At 38.5% G+C, this 15,132-nt stretch overlaps 2 protein-coding genes across 2 annotated transcripts in view; one reads left to right on the top strand and one right to left on the bottom strand.

The window, feature by feature from the left end:
• LOC311094947 (uncharacterized protein) overlaps window positions 1-15,132 on the top strand; it is a 47,195-nt gene that overhangs the window by 28,866 nt on the left and 3,197 nt on the right. The gene's annotated exons all lie outside the window — the stretch shown is intronic.
• On the bottom strand, window positions 1,566-13,352 carry LOC311094674 (uncharacterized protein). Its single transcript, XM_084132782.1, has 3 exons — window positions 12,869-13,352; window positions 3,922-5,607; window positions 1,566-2,465 (listed from the first exon to the last, which is right to left on the bottom strand). The coding sequence occupies exons 1-2, from the start codon at window positions 12,924-12,926 to the stop codon at window positions 3,944-3,946; spliced, it is 1,722 nt and encodes a 573-aa protein (XP_083988908.1). The 5' UTR covers window positions 12,927-13,352; the 3' UTR covers window positions 1,566-2,465; window positions 3,922-3,943.

Below are 15,132 nucleotides of genomic sequence, written 5' to 3'. Positions count from 1 at the left end.
ACCGGCCCCTTACGGTCCCTCCTGCAGGTGGTGGGTCCACGGGAGGGCAGCCCCACGTCGCTCCTTCGGACTGAGCCCAGCCGGACCCCATGGGGGAGGCCTGACCACCACCAGGCGCTCGCATACGAGCCCCAACCCCGGGCCTGGCTTCAGGGTGGGGCCCCAGCTGTGCCATGCCGGACGACGTCACGGTCCTCAAGTGTATAGTCCTCATAAAGGGTTTTGAACCGCTCTTAGTCTGACACTTCGCCTAGGACCTGTTTGCCTTAGGAGACCCTACCAGGGGCATATAGCCCCAGACAACATAGCTCCTAGGGTCGTTCGGGTACTCAAACCCCTCCACCACGATAAGGTGGCAGTTCAAGGAGGTTTTTTTTTTACTTGTCAGTTTTGTGACCAGTTTTGTGTGTAAATGTGCTTTATAAATTAAAATTACTTACTAAATAACTAATATAATAAACATAGAATTACAAAATATATACAACTTACATTGAGCTGTAGAACCAAAAATTTTCCTTGTAATAGGGTTTCTTGCATCCGGCTCAGTTGAGCAAACACTCAAAGCCATGCCAGTACCTCTCTAAACACTCTCACTTGTCTCTCTTAACCTGCCTTGTAAAAATGTGAATGCTAGTAAACTCACTTCACTTTACTTGGTAAGAATTCCACATTTTTGGAGCATTGTGGTTAAAAAAATGACACCTAAGCTCTTTACTTCTTTCTTAGATTGTAGGGCTAAGGGACCCAATCCAGCTTCTAATGGCTCGTTTCCACTGAGCGGTACAGTACGGAACGCATTTATTTGCGTTTCCACTATCAAAAGTTGTGAATGGTACCAAAATGCCGAACCGTACCGTACCACTTTTTAGGTACCCTTCCATTGGGGTACCTAGCACAGTGGAACGGTACTAAAAGGTGGAGCTAGACTCACTGCAGGACGTTGATTGGTTGACAGAGAATCGTCACTTGCGCATGCTACAAGGAGAACAACATAAGAAGCGCCATTTTTTAATATACAGTTTATTATAATACTACTGTTACTGTATCACGAAATGTAATTTTAAGGCGAGAATGTAGTTGTTTAAAGCCCAAATCTGTGGTTTATTTATAAAGATGATTTTTTTTCCCCGGTCTTTGCGTTCAGCGGGCGCTCATGTTTCCTGGCTGGATTAGCCTTTCCTCGGCTAGTTCTTCTGACGTTCGTCGCTGACTCCGACGGTTGTGGTTAAACATGAGATATAATTCGTCTTGTGTAGACCTAACGGGCGATCTTTGGTCTCGTGAATATACAATGAGTTTCCTGTCAATCGTTTTGGCTGAGGGCTAAGTTTAGTTTCATATTAACGTTATAGGCTATTTGTATTTAACTTTACTTGTAATGTTAGACTAGAGCGCTGCATTTGGATATTTGACTTGTTTGCTTTATTTCTTATTGTATAGCTTCTTGTACCTTTTACTTAAACTTTTATATAGGCTATTATTTATAAAAACTGAAATTTTACAAAAAGAAATATGGTTTCTTGTCATTTTTTTATTACAAGATTATCACTGATGTTTATTGCAACATTTGTACAAATGCATATATTGCCTGGAATATGTTAAAAAAATTATTTAAACAAAAAGAGGTAACGTTAGGGTTGTGTTTTAAATTTCGTTTTGTTATAAATAGAATAACATATAACGTGCAGTGAATAATCAATATGCGTTGCACATGAACCACATTTGTGTCCCTATAATATTTAATTTATTTAAATGAAAACGAAAAGAGGCAGAGTGGTGTTTTATAACATATTTCGTTTTATTGTTGCTTAAAATGTACATACAGAGTAAGTTAACAGAGATATCCGGAGTAGCAGAGCGAGCTGAGTGACGCTTTTAAGAACGCGCTGTACCATGTAGGAGTCGCACATGGCAAGTAAAAACTTTGCGTACTTGATACTGAGAAAAGCCTAATGTCGGCGCTTGTCTTCTTGTGACAAACATGTCGAGGAGCAAGAACAAGATCTGCTGTATGTCATCCACTGTAGTTTACTATGTTCTTCTTCGCGCGGAAATGACGTCGATCGAAACACCACGCCTATCAAGTAAGGGTACTGTTGGCAGTGGAAACGCTAGCCAGATCATGGTTAACAGACCCGAACCGTACTGTACTGTCCCGTACCGTACTGCTCAGTGGAAACGAGGCATAAGGGACCCAATATAAGAATACAGCTGTTCTGAGGCAGAGCACAGCATATCACATGTGATGGTGCAGTTAACCCACACGAACAGAAACATTTCATGCTGAGAATGTTTACACACACACACATTTAATTTTAATTTTGTGTTGAAAATAAAGTAATGTAAAAAGTGAAGTAAATAAAATAATGTTTTTTAGGAACTTCAAGTAAACTGTCAAATCATATGTAAATATTACGTAGGGGAGAGCGGGGTATTCTCGTCGCTTGATAAACTTAAGGTTGAGCCTAGTGATGGGAAGTCCGGTTCTTTTCCGCGAACCGGTTCTTTCGGACAGTTCGTTTCAATGAACCGGTTCAAAAAACCGGTTCACCAGTTCTTTTACGTCATCACGTAATGACATCAATTCTATCATCCCGGCGGATAAATATACATTCAAATAAAGGCATTTGTAATCATAACTTCAGTTAAAAAAAAGTATTCATCATCATAATCATCTTGGATAGGTTTCTTACATTTACGTTTTGAAAATGAACCCTGTAGTAGGCCTAAGGCGATGCGCAAACGCTGATGTTTTACATGTCTTGAAGTGAATAAACTGGTCTTCATCATTTTTATTTTATTTGTAATTAAATAAACTTACATTTCGCAGAATTTCAAGTCCTTTGTTCACCCGTGCTCATGTATCAGCACAGCACATAGACAGTATAAACATAGCATCAGTTGGTCAAAAGAAAGTTTGGTTCAGAGACGGTGCGATCACGCATGCGCAGTCTCGCCAGCTCGTCGGTTCTCTGTATCGAACGCATCTGAAAGAAACAGTTCTCGGTTCTGTACTGGTGATCCGAGAACTGCTGCAACAACAACCAGGTCTTGACTCGAGAACCGTAGCATGCCTGTGTGTGAGCTGAGAACTACTGAAACCTTACTAGGCTATAGCCTTCAGTCGACAAAACTAAAAACTCGATGCGTGTCTCCAGTATGTTTAATACGTTATGTTTAGATTAACACATTATAAACATTTACTTTGCACCCTTTAAAACCTTGGCAAGAGTTTACGTCAAAAATGTATATCAACTTACTTAGAAATTAAATGATCTGTTCCAGAAAATAATGTTTTAGTAGGCTATAATAATAAATGTTTAGTTTTACAATCCATTCATTGCGTTTCCAATCTTTAAAATAATACGGTGAAAAGGCAGTAGCCTATGTGATAAACATGTTTCTAAAATGTTTTATTTTGTTACACTTATTGATGTTCAATAAAATACTGAAGAAACATGCATTTCGTCCCTCTGACAGAATTGCACGCATGCTCAGCTCATCAGCTCATCGGTTCTCCGTGTCGAACGTGTCCGAAAGAAACAGTTCTCGGTTCTGTACTGGTGGTCCGAGAACCGCTGTACCTGTGCGTTCGGTAGTGCGCGCATGCTCATATCAACTGCTCGTGCTCATCACTTCTCTCAGCACAACATGTCTCAGTTCAGTGAACTGTTGGATTTACTGGAGTAACATATATGCCTACTCCGGGATATTGGTTTATTTTGAGTCAAAGGGACTGTCAGGACTCAGGCATGTCCGAAAGTGAGTGACTTTAGTAACTTGTTGTGGATCAGTGCTGACGCAAGACGCGAACTGTTTCGAACGATTCAGTCCGATTTAGTGTACTGGTTCGACCAGTTCACTAAAAAGAACCGGTTCAAAAGAACGATTCGTTCACGTACCGGACATCACTATTTGAGCCACTGTAGTCTGTTGGACTATTTTAACGATGCATGCGGTGATGTGGTTTCTCCACGGCATGGATATTCATGTGTCGCTTCAGGTTAGCTTTAATAGAGAAACTCTTCCTGCACTGATCACACGTGTGCGGCTTCTCTCTAGTGTGGATCCTCTCATGTCTTTTTAGAGATGATGACATGCTGAATCTCTTGTCACAGTGTGAACACTTGTAAGGTTTTTCTCCAGTGTGGATCATCTCATGTGTTTTCAGATTTGCTGACAGACTGAATCTCTTGTCACAGTGTGAACACTTGTAAGGTTTTTCTCCAGTGTGGATCCTCTCATGTGTTTTCAGATCTGCTGACCGACTGAATCTCTTGTCACAGTGTGAACACTTGTAAGGCTTCTCTCCAGTGTGGATCATCTCATGTGTTTTCAGATGTGCTGATCGACTGAATCTCTTGTCACAGTGTGAACACTTGTAAGGTTTTTCTCCAGTGTGGATCCTCTCATGTGTTTTCAGATCTGCTGATCGACTGAATCTCTTGTCACAGTGTGAACACTTGTATGGTTTCTCTCCAGTATGGATCCTCTCATGTGATTTCAGATCTGCTGACTGACTGAATCTCTTGTCACAGTGTGAACACTTGTATGGTTTCTCTCCAGTATGGATCCTCTCATGTGTTTTCAGATCTGCTGATCGACTGAATCTCTTGTCACAGTGTGAACACTTGTATGGTTTCTCTCCAGTATGGATCCTCTCATGTGTTTTCAGATCTGCTGATCGACTGAATCTCTTGTCACAGTGTGAACACTTATAAGGTTTTTCTCCAGTGTGGATCATCTCATGTGTTTTCAGATTTTCTGACTGATTGAATCTCTTGTCACAGTGTGAACACTTGTAAGGTTTTTCTCCAGTGTGAATTCTCTGGTGCTGTTTTAAATTGTCCGCTGTAGTGAAAGTCTTCTCACACTCAAAGCACATGTACTCTCTCACTCCAGTGTGAATTTTCTCATGTCTATGTAAATATTGCAGCCGTGAAAAACTCTTTCCACACACAGAACATGAATGCGGCTTCTCCTTCGTATGAACTGTCAGATGTCTCTTTAGGTTTGATGTACAGAGAAATCTTTTGCCGCATTGATCACATGAGAACGGCTTCTCTCCGGTGTGGATCATCATGTGAACATTAAGATATGGTTTGCATGAGAATCTCTTTCCACACTGATCACATGTGAACGGCTTCTCTCCAGTGTGGATCCTCATGTGAGCATTAAGGTGTGATGAATGACTGAAACTCTTCCCACACTGATCACATGAGAACGGCTTCTCTCCGCTGTGGATCTTCATGTGAACATTAAGGGATGATAATTGACTGAAACTCTTCCCACACTGATCACATGTGAACGGCTTCTCTCCAGTATGAACTCTAATGTGAATCTCAAGAAATTGTTTGGTTGTGAAACTCTTTCCACACTGAGTGCAGGTGAAAGATTTCTTGGCTCTTCTTTTCTTTAAAAATGTCTTTTTAGTCTTTGAGCGACTCAAAGGTTTTTCTTCAGGTTTGACATGATGTTCCTCCCCCACTTCACTCAGTTCTTCTCTCTCCTCCTCCACTTCACTCAGTTCTTCACTCTCCTTCTCCACTTTACTCAGTTCTTCACTCTCCTCCTCCACTTCACTCAGTTCTTCACTCTCCTTCTCCACTTCAAAAAGGAAAGAAAAAAAATATCACATTTAATTTTCAGTACATCAAAATAATAATAATTAATGAGAGAAATATAAAGTGAAAGACATGAAAGTGAGCCCTGATGTAATAGTAGAAAGTAGACAACTGCTATAAAATATTATGATAATTTGATGCCTTTTTATAAATTGATTATATGTCCTTGAAACTTTCCATGAACGAGGTAAATTTATCATCCAATTATTATCTTTAAAACATTGTAGGCATGAATCCCATGTTTCTTTAGCAAGAAATATTGAATTTATTTGATCATTGACACAATTATCTAACATGATATTAACATTAAAATATACAATACTGCCATGTTTCGATACCAACTTTGAGATTGATATTTATTTTACTAAAATGTTTTAATTATTAATGGCCGTTCACACTAGACTTTTCCTTGCACTGACTTCCATTCATGCGCATGTGAAAGTGGGACGCCAGAAACACAAGCTCAAGTGAATTACCCTGTGAGAAATAACAAGCGTTTAGCATTCAAGTGGATTGGATTGTTTACTTTTACATTTTGAATAATTATTATTTGTTATATGTTGAACTTGTGTTTGTAAAAAAGCTGCCAGAGAATGTGACGTCATTCCACGGCCATTGCAGTGTCTGTAGAAACTTCACAAGCTCAAAGTGTAGAGTGGCCATAACTTCAACTGGCTTTAAATTAACTATTTTATTAGCATTATCTGTGTCCTACATGTTTCACTCAACCCTGTTACTCCTGCAGGGTTCCAGACTGCGACCAAAATGGTCGCATATTCGACCATTTTTTGAGAATGTGCGAGTTCAAATTTTATGTGGTCGCATTTGTGCGAGTGCATGGTCATGTACAACTCAGTTAAATTCATGCATGCGCAACAGAACGCTGTTGTATCAGTACATCATTAATCCATTTTCCAAACCGTGTTTTTGACTTATCCTGAATCACTACGGTACGCCTATAATAAGTGTTTATATTCTGACTATTTTATCCCGGGGTCGGCTCGACTGTGGAGTTGCCCAGTGCCTGCGTGACTCGCGGCTCGCCATAGACATTAATGTTTATGTTTTATTATACAAAAATTAGGGCTGTCAAAATGAACACGTTACCGCATGCGATTAATTATTTCAGTTCAACGCGTTAAAAATATTTAACGCAATTAATGCAGCATCAGATATTTTCTTTCATCCATTGGCTGCTCTATATTATTTTATCACGCTATCATTCATTCCAGTGCTAATAAACAACTCAAGAGTGATAAAACACAAAAAATAAGAATTTAAAGGGATACTCCACTTTTTTCGGAAATATGCTCATTTTACAACTCCCCCAGAGCCTATATGGCTAGGAACTACTCTCATTCCGGCGTAATAATCAAGGAACTGTGCGGCCGTACCATGGGTGCAACAGGCGTAATATGATATGATAGCGCCTGAAAATAGTCCCCAGCTCGGTAACTTCTTCCAACGTGACCGGGACTAAGTTTGTCTAACCTATTAGAACTATTTTCAGGCGCTGCGTCATATCATTACGCCTGTTGCACCCATGGTACGGCCGCACAGTTCCTTGATTATTACGCCGGAATGAGAGTAGTTCCTAGCCATATAGGCTTAGAAAATCGCAACTTTTCATTTTCCGTCAATCTTAGTACACGGTTTAACTACAGAAGAGTCAAGTTTTAAATAGGAAAAATATTGAAACTCTTTGGTCACTTTGAAAGAAATGCTACTGGACTCGTCAGAATCAATGATCTATGCTAAGCTATGCTAAAAGTGGTACCGTCAGAACCGGAGTTCGGCTGAATGGATTCTAAAACGGTAAAACTCAACTGTTTAACTCTGGGGGAGTTGTAAAATGAGCATATTTCCGAAAAAAGTGGAGTATCCCTTTAAATCTGTACTGGCGGCGTGCTGTCTTAATATCTCCTCTCTGTGTGATACACGCAACACACACACACACACACACACAGCACTCGTGCGCTCAGAATGCCGCTTTAGACAGCGCGCAGCTGCTTCTCTTTCACGCTTGAACAAAAACACACAAAAGTATGCCAAAATGTTCAGTTTGTCGAGTATCCTCGTAAGCACAGTATTAAATTAGTTAAAAAGTGTTAAATGACCGCAAAGAGTTGACAACATCAGATGCTTGTCAGATCCAGATCCGCATTTGTATACATCAGATCTTAAAGCGACAGCAGCCTAATAAACCCGCTTCTGTGATACATTAATGTAAAAAAATCAAATCAAAGAAAAATGTCAGAGAAAATTACAGTGAAGTCTGAGAGGTGTAACTTTATTCAATTTATGTATATTTCCTACCTAATAGAGCAAATATTTAAAATATACTTAAACATTATAAAATACAATAAAATACAATAAAATACAATCAAACATTAAAAAAATACGTGTTTTTTTTAGGGTTGTTCCGATTCCGATACTAGTATCGGAAATGCCGCCGATACCAATAAAAATTCTGGCATCGGTATCGGCGAGTACATCTACCCATGTACCGATCCGATACCATTTTATTAAACAATACCTAGTTATGCACGATAACTTTGCTTAACGCTGCAAATCGGAGATCAATTCTTCTTCGCTGCTCTAAACAGTGGTTGCTTGTGGCAACACAGGAAGTTGTGCTGTTGCCACAAGCAACCACTGTTTAGAGCAGCGAAGAAGAAATGAAAACACAAATTTTCAAATGTAGGCGCGCGGCAAGCGCATAATGTAAGAGACGCTGGCGCCCAACATCAAATGGCAAACGTAATAAAAACGGAACAAAACTGCGCTACTTGTTATTTTGTGCTTCACGGACCATTAAATAGTTTGGACCAGTGCAGCGCGAGCCGATCTTGATCAAGCGACACTGTTACTACACAGCACTAAGAGATCCAGTAAAGAAAGCATTTGAATTCGCCACTGAAGTAATAACATCGCTGCGAGATCTAGTGAGAAGCATTCACATTTCTCCGTTATTAAAGGGATACTTCACCTCTGGGAAGATGAATGTGTATTTAAAATAGGTCATTTAAGTAGAAGAAATGTGGAGAAATTTTTGAATTTGGAGCTTTCTAGACTGAGAAAAGCCAGAAAATGTATTTTTGGCTTATGTGGATGAAAGACAACAACTCCCAGAATGCACTTGCTTCGCTGCCTTAGGAGGCCACGCCTACCGGTTAGAGAGCACAGTTGAAAACAACAAGGCTAGCCTACGTGATGAGTTTGCCAGGGATTTAGAGACCCAAAATGTCCGGGATTCGGCTTTTGCGTTCTACAGTCGCCATTCATCATGTTTACTGTGGCGAGCAGGACGAGGCTGACGGCCGCGGGAGAACGGCGCGAGGCCGGTGGCGTCATTACTGAGACGCGCCGGGTCTCGCATCTCTCACGGAGGAGCGGAAATTTTCTTAGCAAGGGTAAAGCGCACATCAACCGATCACTTGTTTAGCGTTCATGTAAACACTACAGTCAGATTCACCAATCGGAATGAATTCAGTTAGATTGAAACGAGAGGTGTGCATGTAAACAATGAATGGCGACCGCAGAACGCAAAAGCCGAATCCCGGACATTTTTAACAGTCTCGCCCGCCGGACAAGTCCGGGAAAAGGAAGATGGTAACCCATACTTACTCAGCTTTCTCCTATTATTCAGCTTTCTCCACAGAACAAGAGCATGCTAGCTTAGCTTCCAAAGAAAGACGGCTGATACTGTGTACATTCTGTGAGTGAGATCCCACCCTCTATGGGCGGGCTGAAAACATGCGGAACAACACCATCTACTGGCTGTAGTCTTTAGCCTCTGGCCAGAAAATCCTCCGATGACGCAAAATGACGATTTTTTCCAGACAAAAAATACATAAATCTCTCGTCTCAGGGGGATATAAGGGTGGAAAGCATGGTAATTCGAAAATACTACAGGTTTTCTACTAATACAAAGCTTAATGCTAAATCCTGAAGTAACCCTTTAACGGATCAAACAGCGCGTGGAAACCTGGAAGAAACATTGTGCTTTCAAGTAACGTTTGGTTTTATTTTGACATTATGAATAAAATTGCTGCCCTCAAATGTTAATCTGAAATAAAATAAACCTTTGTTTATCACTACTACAATATTACATTTTTTTTTTTTTTATAAGGAGCTGTTTTTGTTGTATATGTCAAGTATAGCTCCATCATTGCTCAAAGTAAAAAAATTATCATACTTTATGATGTTAGTTTTAATAAAAAATAAATTAATAAAAAATGTAAATCAAGGAAATTTCTCTGGCATTTCTTTCCTTTTGCTGTATTGAAAACGTACCGAACCGTGACACCATGGTATCGAACCAAACCGTGAATTTTGTGGACCCCTATTATTCATATATCATTTTTTAGATTCCTAGATTTATTTGTTGCACTTTTTTATACAGTTATATTGTAAAACTAAAATACCTTCTATAAAATAATTCTATCAATTCATACAGAGCTAGTATGAATTGCAGCTGTATAGATACACACCCAGGTATCGGATTAGTACTCGGTCTCGGCCGATACCCTGAGTCCAGGTATCGGAATCGGTATCGGGAAGGAAAAAAGGGTATCGGAACATCTCTAGTTTTTTTTTTATAGTTATTTTGAATGGTTTTCATTTAAAAGATTAAAACATTTTGCCAACATGAGGTCTTGTGTCACTGTCAGTCTTTTTACATCAGTGCAAAACTAGGGTACGCAAATAAGGACAACTATTCATCAGCATGCATTGATTAATTCCATGTTGTAAAAAAACAACAAAAAAACAATTTGGTGCGGAAGTGACATCACCTGGGCTCTTTCTACTGCATGATGGGAAGACAAGAAAAAACTAGGCTTGATGAGCAAAATCTGTGCAGAACCGATCGCCGGTGATCAGTGCGAGGTGCATGCTGGTTATAAATGTGTCCGAGTGCGGTCCGCCTTGCTCTGATGTCATGCTGACGTGTGTCTGAAACTCTCTCGAGCGCAAGTCCGTGTCGGATTCTGCAGTTGCTCTCCACCGACTGATCAAGAACATGATGGGAAACGACTTGCTGATAACACAGCTCAATGCTCATTGGTTTAAACAACCGTGATGTATTGTTCTCTTTTAAACTGATTGATTTTAAAACTCTGATCTCAAATTTTTGTGTGTATAAATAAGTGCTGTCAAACGATTAAAATATTTAATCACGATTAATCGCATTAATGTCATAGTTAACACGTGATTAATCGCAATTAATCGCACATTTTTATCTATTCTAAATGTCTTTTGATTTCTTTTTGTCCCATTATTTTTTCTTATTTTAATGCTCTTATCAACATGGAAAAGTGGATCGGCTTGCTTTGTGTAAATGTTTTTTTGACAGCATTGGCCTATAAACAACAAAACAACATTGGCATATATTTCACACTAACATGCTTGGGAAGGTTACTTTAAAAATGTATTCCGTTACTGTGATGATGGGCTAGGTTAATTACATCATCACTAGGGTGCCAGCCTAAAGTTTGTTGTATGTTGTGTGTTGACAATGGGTATGTTGATGGACAGTTCCAAGATCATGTGTTCCATGTGTTAATGTGGTGAAGGATACAAGAGTCCTTGTTTGTTAAATTATTTATTGTGTAAGTTTGCATTTTACAGCACATATTAGATCTTGTCTGTCTAATCCAGTGTTTAGAGGTGGGTTCTGGTAGTGCGCATATCCGGAACGTACCATTTTACAAAATGGAGGGAGACATGAGTGCTATGAGGTGTTAATATTTGAGTGTTTGTTATGCATGTTATGTATGTTTGTATTATGGTTACTTTAGGAAAAAATGAGTTTATGAGAATGTATATTAGTTATGTAGCTACAAATGTTTTGCTGTGAAAGTCTGTTGTGTGATTTGGAGAAAGGTTCCCCCCGTGCATATGGTTTGATCCACCAGTGTTTGGGCGGGAAACTTGTGTATTTAAACAAAGGTCTGAGCAGAGTAAAGGGGGTTGCATCCTGTGAATTCTGTGCAAACATTTGAACTCGTCTGAGGTGAGACATGCTGTTACCAATGTGGATGTGCCACTAGGCATTGTTTAGTGCAAGTTTTTGCTGCTCACAGCATTTTATTTTTGGTTTTGTAACACCAGTGTTTGTTGCATTAAGTGTTTTTTTTTGTTTCTTTTGTTTCTTTGTTTATTTTTGTGCACCTTGTGGACTGCTTCTTGAAGATGCAACTTCTAAAATAAATCACGTCTGGTATTTTGAAAACCACTCCCTTGTACGGAGCCTTCCTATCTTCTCCCAGGCCTTTCGGCATTTCTCTACATGACAGTTACAGTTTCAAATTACTTCATAAAAAAAAGTATTCAGTAACGTAATCTAAGTACCACAATATGAAAGTAATGTAATCTGATTACTTTTGGATTACTTCAAGGTCAAATATTATATATATATAAAAAAACTTATATTATTAAGAATTTCACAGCCCTGAATATATATTTATGTAAAGGACTATACAGACATGTAGTGGCTACAGTATGGTATTACAGATTACATTCTCACTTGGAGCAAATAATCTTTCACAAATTACATTTTGAAATATTTTAAAATAAGATTTTAAATTGTAATACTATTTCACAACGTTACAAATTTTACTGTATTTTTGATCAAACAAATTCAGCTTTGGTGAGCATGAGCTCTTTATATATATAAAAAAAATGTGTTCCTTTGTGCACTGGCTAAGGAGCATGAGTCAAACTGAATAAATAAAACCAAAGTTTTTCTGAGGTAATGTGTTATGTAATCTTATTAAAACGGATTTCATAAATTGGTATTGAAAAAAGTATCGTTTGGAACCGGTATCGAAATCAAGGTATCGGTATCGGAATTTTTTGAACAATACCCAGCCCTAATGGACCCTGTCCTGAGGCCTTCCCATATGATAGGGCACTGGAACATTTTTTTCAAAAAGGCTCGTTAAATAAAATGTTCAAAGGGTGCAAAATTTGCAACAAGAAGTCTGTGGAGCAGTCATAGAAAGTGTAGCAATGGCATAGCAATGTAGCAATAGCAATGTCTTTAAGTTATCTAACACTAAGTGTTGACAATGGAAATGTGTACAAGTATCAATAAAAATATATGATATATTTAACCCTTTTGTTGTGCCTTAATCACCCCCCACCACACCACCGCAAATAGAATCTAATTCTGTGGGAAACACTGGTTTCTAACATGAATGTTCTTCAGCATCATGAATGAATGAAGAATAAACACCAACCTCTTTGTTCTTCAGGATCTTCAGTGTGTTTCATTCTGCAGGGTTCTGGATCACTCATGTTCTCACTGTCCTCTTTAATAAACTCAGTCTTTGCAGATTTCAGCTCTACCTGATGCTCTGATGCTCGTCTTCACTCGTAGCTGATGGGAATTTACAGCATTTATTGGGGAATTACTGTGGGAGGAGCTTCACTGATGATGTGATTGCTGTGGGAGGAGCTTCACTGATGATGAATTACTGTGGGAGGAGCTAATCTGCCAAAATCAAAAATATCAATTATTGAGTTTGTTTTTATAATAAATGACACTTCTAAGCATTTATGCCTGTCTATCTATTTATCGTACAGTAACTGATGCCAATTCATTATTTTTATTTATTTTTATTACTAATCCTAACATTACTCTGCTTCTTCATTAAAATACAGGTATCTAGAACTATAGCAAATAATATAAATTATTTAAATTCTTCCAAATATAAATAATGGTAAGGAAAACAGTTAAAAGCATAAAGACAGAAATTAACGTATAGCCTAATAGCCAACAAATCCCCTCAGTCTGCTGACACCAATGAGATGAGCTTTAAGTGTCAATTTACAGGAGATCTGAAGACATCAGCATAATAAATGAGGTGAAAACAGGAACTATTGTCATGAAATAAAGAGTGTTTTCAGCAGATCTGTTAATATTGATGAGCCTCAGACTATCAACACTCATTCAACAAGCCATTCAGGATCATCAGCAGATCATCTCACTTTATTCTGAGTGTTTGCTGTTAGAAACACATTATTTGAGCCAGGATACATAACAAAAGCCTGTAAAACTGCTCTATTGAAAGACAATACTGTTATTTCTCACAATATAACCACCAAAATAAGTGATAAATCACCAATTATAAAACAAAATAATTAAATAAATAACCTCTTCAGGCAAATAACTACAACACCATAATATGTGAATCTAAATATAGATTGACTTTATAATAACTATTAATAGCAATAAAGTAATTCCATCATTAACATGTTAGGACATATTCGTACAGAAACTGACAATGATCATAAAACTCTTAAAAATGAAGAAAATGTAATGTTTCCTGTGTCAAACTTCATTATCTATATTCCCATGCAGATTTGAAATTTCCTACGTTCATTACTCATACAGGGGCAATATAAAGTGTCTACATCAATTTTAATAAGTAAATGTAATCTGCCAAAGATAAATGTCGACAAAGAAATAAAGGTAAACATGAAAACGGCAACAGCAACACTTGAGATCGATTCCCATCAATTCCCCACACAGATCTCAAACTTTAACTTGACTTTAACTTTTTTAACTTCTTCTTCTAACTTAACAGTTCTCACTCCAAACATCGAGTCAATCACACAAACGAACACAACATCGCTCAGGTCTGAATGAACTCAACATATTCTCCTCATGCTCGCTGCTGCTGCACTAAATGTTTATTTCAGAAGGAAGACGCCAGAAAAGACGCACAAGCATCGCTGTGATCGATGAAAACAATACAGAAATGAGCCTGTCGCTTCATCAAACTGTATAAAGTGTGTGTGATGGTTGTGTAAATATGAGAAATACCGTGAACTGCTCTCCTCACCTCAGAAGACTCGACACTGCCTGAACTCAGTGAGCGAAGCGACACGGCGCGAGCGAGCGGTGACGTGACGTCATCGGAAAAAAAATTGCACGGGACACCCCCGCAGCCAATCAGGGCCACGCAGATTCAGCTTTACTAGTAGCCTTCCATTATTATTATTTTAGAACTGAAGTGACTCCAGTTACTAAAGGTGAAAGGAACTTTTTCAAGTGAAGCGCAGAATAGGCAGAGTAGGATCACCTCCATCCAGTCTGAAAAGTGTTTTGGCCTGTAAAGTCCTGCTCAGTTTATTCTGTAGCGTCCTAAGATAAATAGTAAAGGCATGTTGGTAGATTAGCACCTGCAGAATTTCCTTTTGTTGAAACCCCAGATAAAAGTAGAAAGCTTCTATTATGTTTAGATCCATGAGGCAGTTCGACTAGCGCATTTCCTTACTAAAGAAAAAACACTGAAATAAAAATACTTCTACAGAAGACTGTATTCTCGTCACTTCTACTTTATTATACTAAAAGCTACTAATTACATCTTCAACAGTGTAATAAGATTACTGTACCAATTTTTTAAGAGTAATTCCTTATTTTACTTTTAGAACAAAAAGTAATTAATTAAGTTAGTATTGCATTACACCCAACACTGATTATTTTTAGTATTTTAAT

The sequence above is a fragment of the Abramis brama genome, assembly GCF_963993115.1.
Source record: "Abramis brama genome assembly, chromosome: 1".
NCBI lineage: Eukaryota > Metazoa > Chordata > Actinopteri > Cypriniformes > Leuciscidae > Abramis > Abramis brama.
Note: the sequence above shows the minus strand (reverse complement) of the source record. Positions and strands in the feature narration are given on the sequence as shown.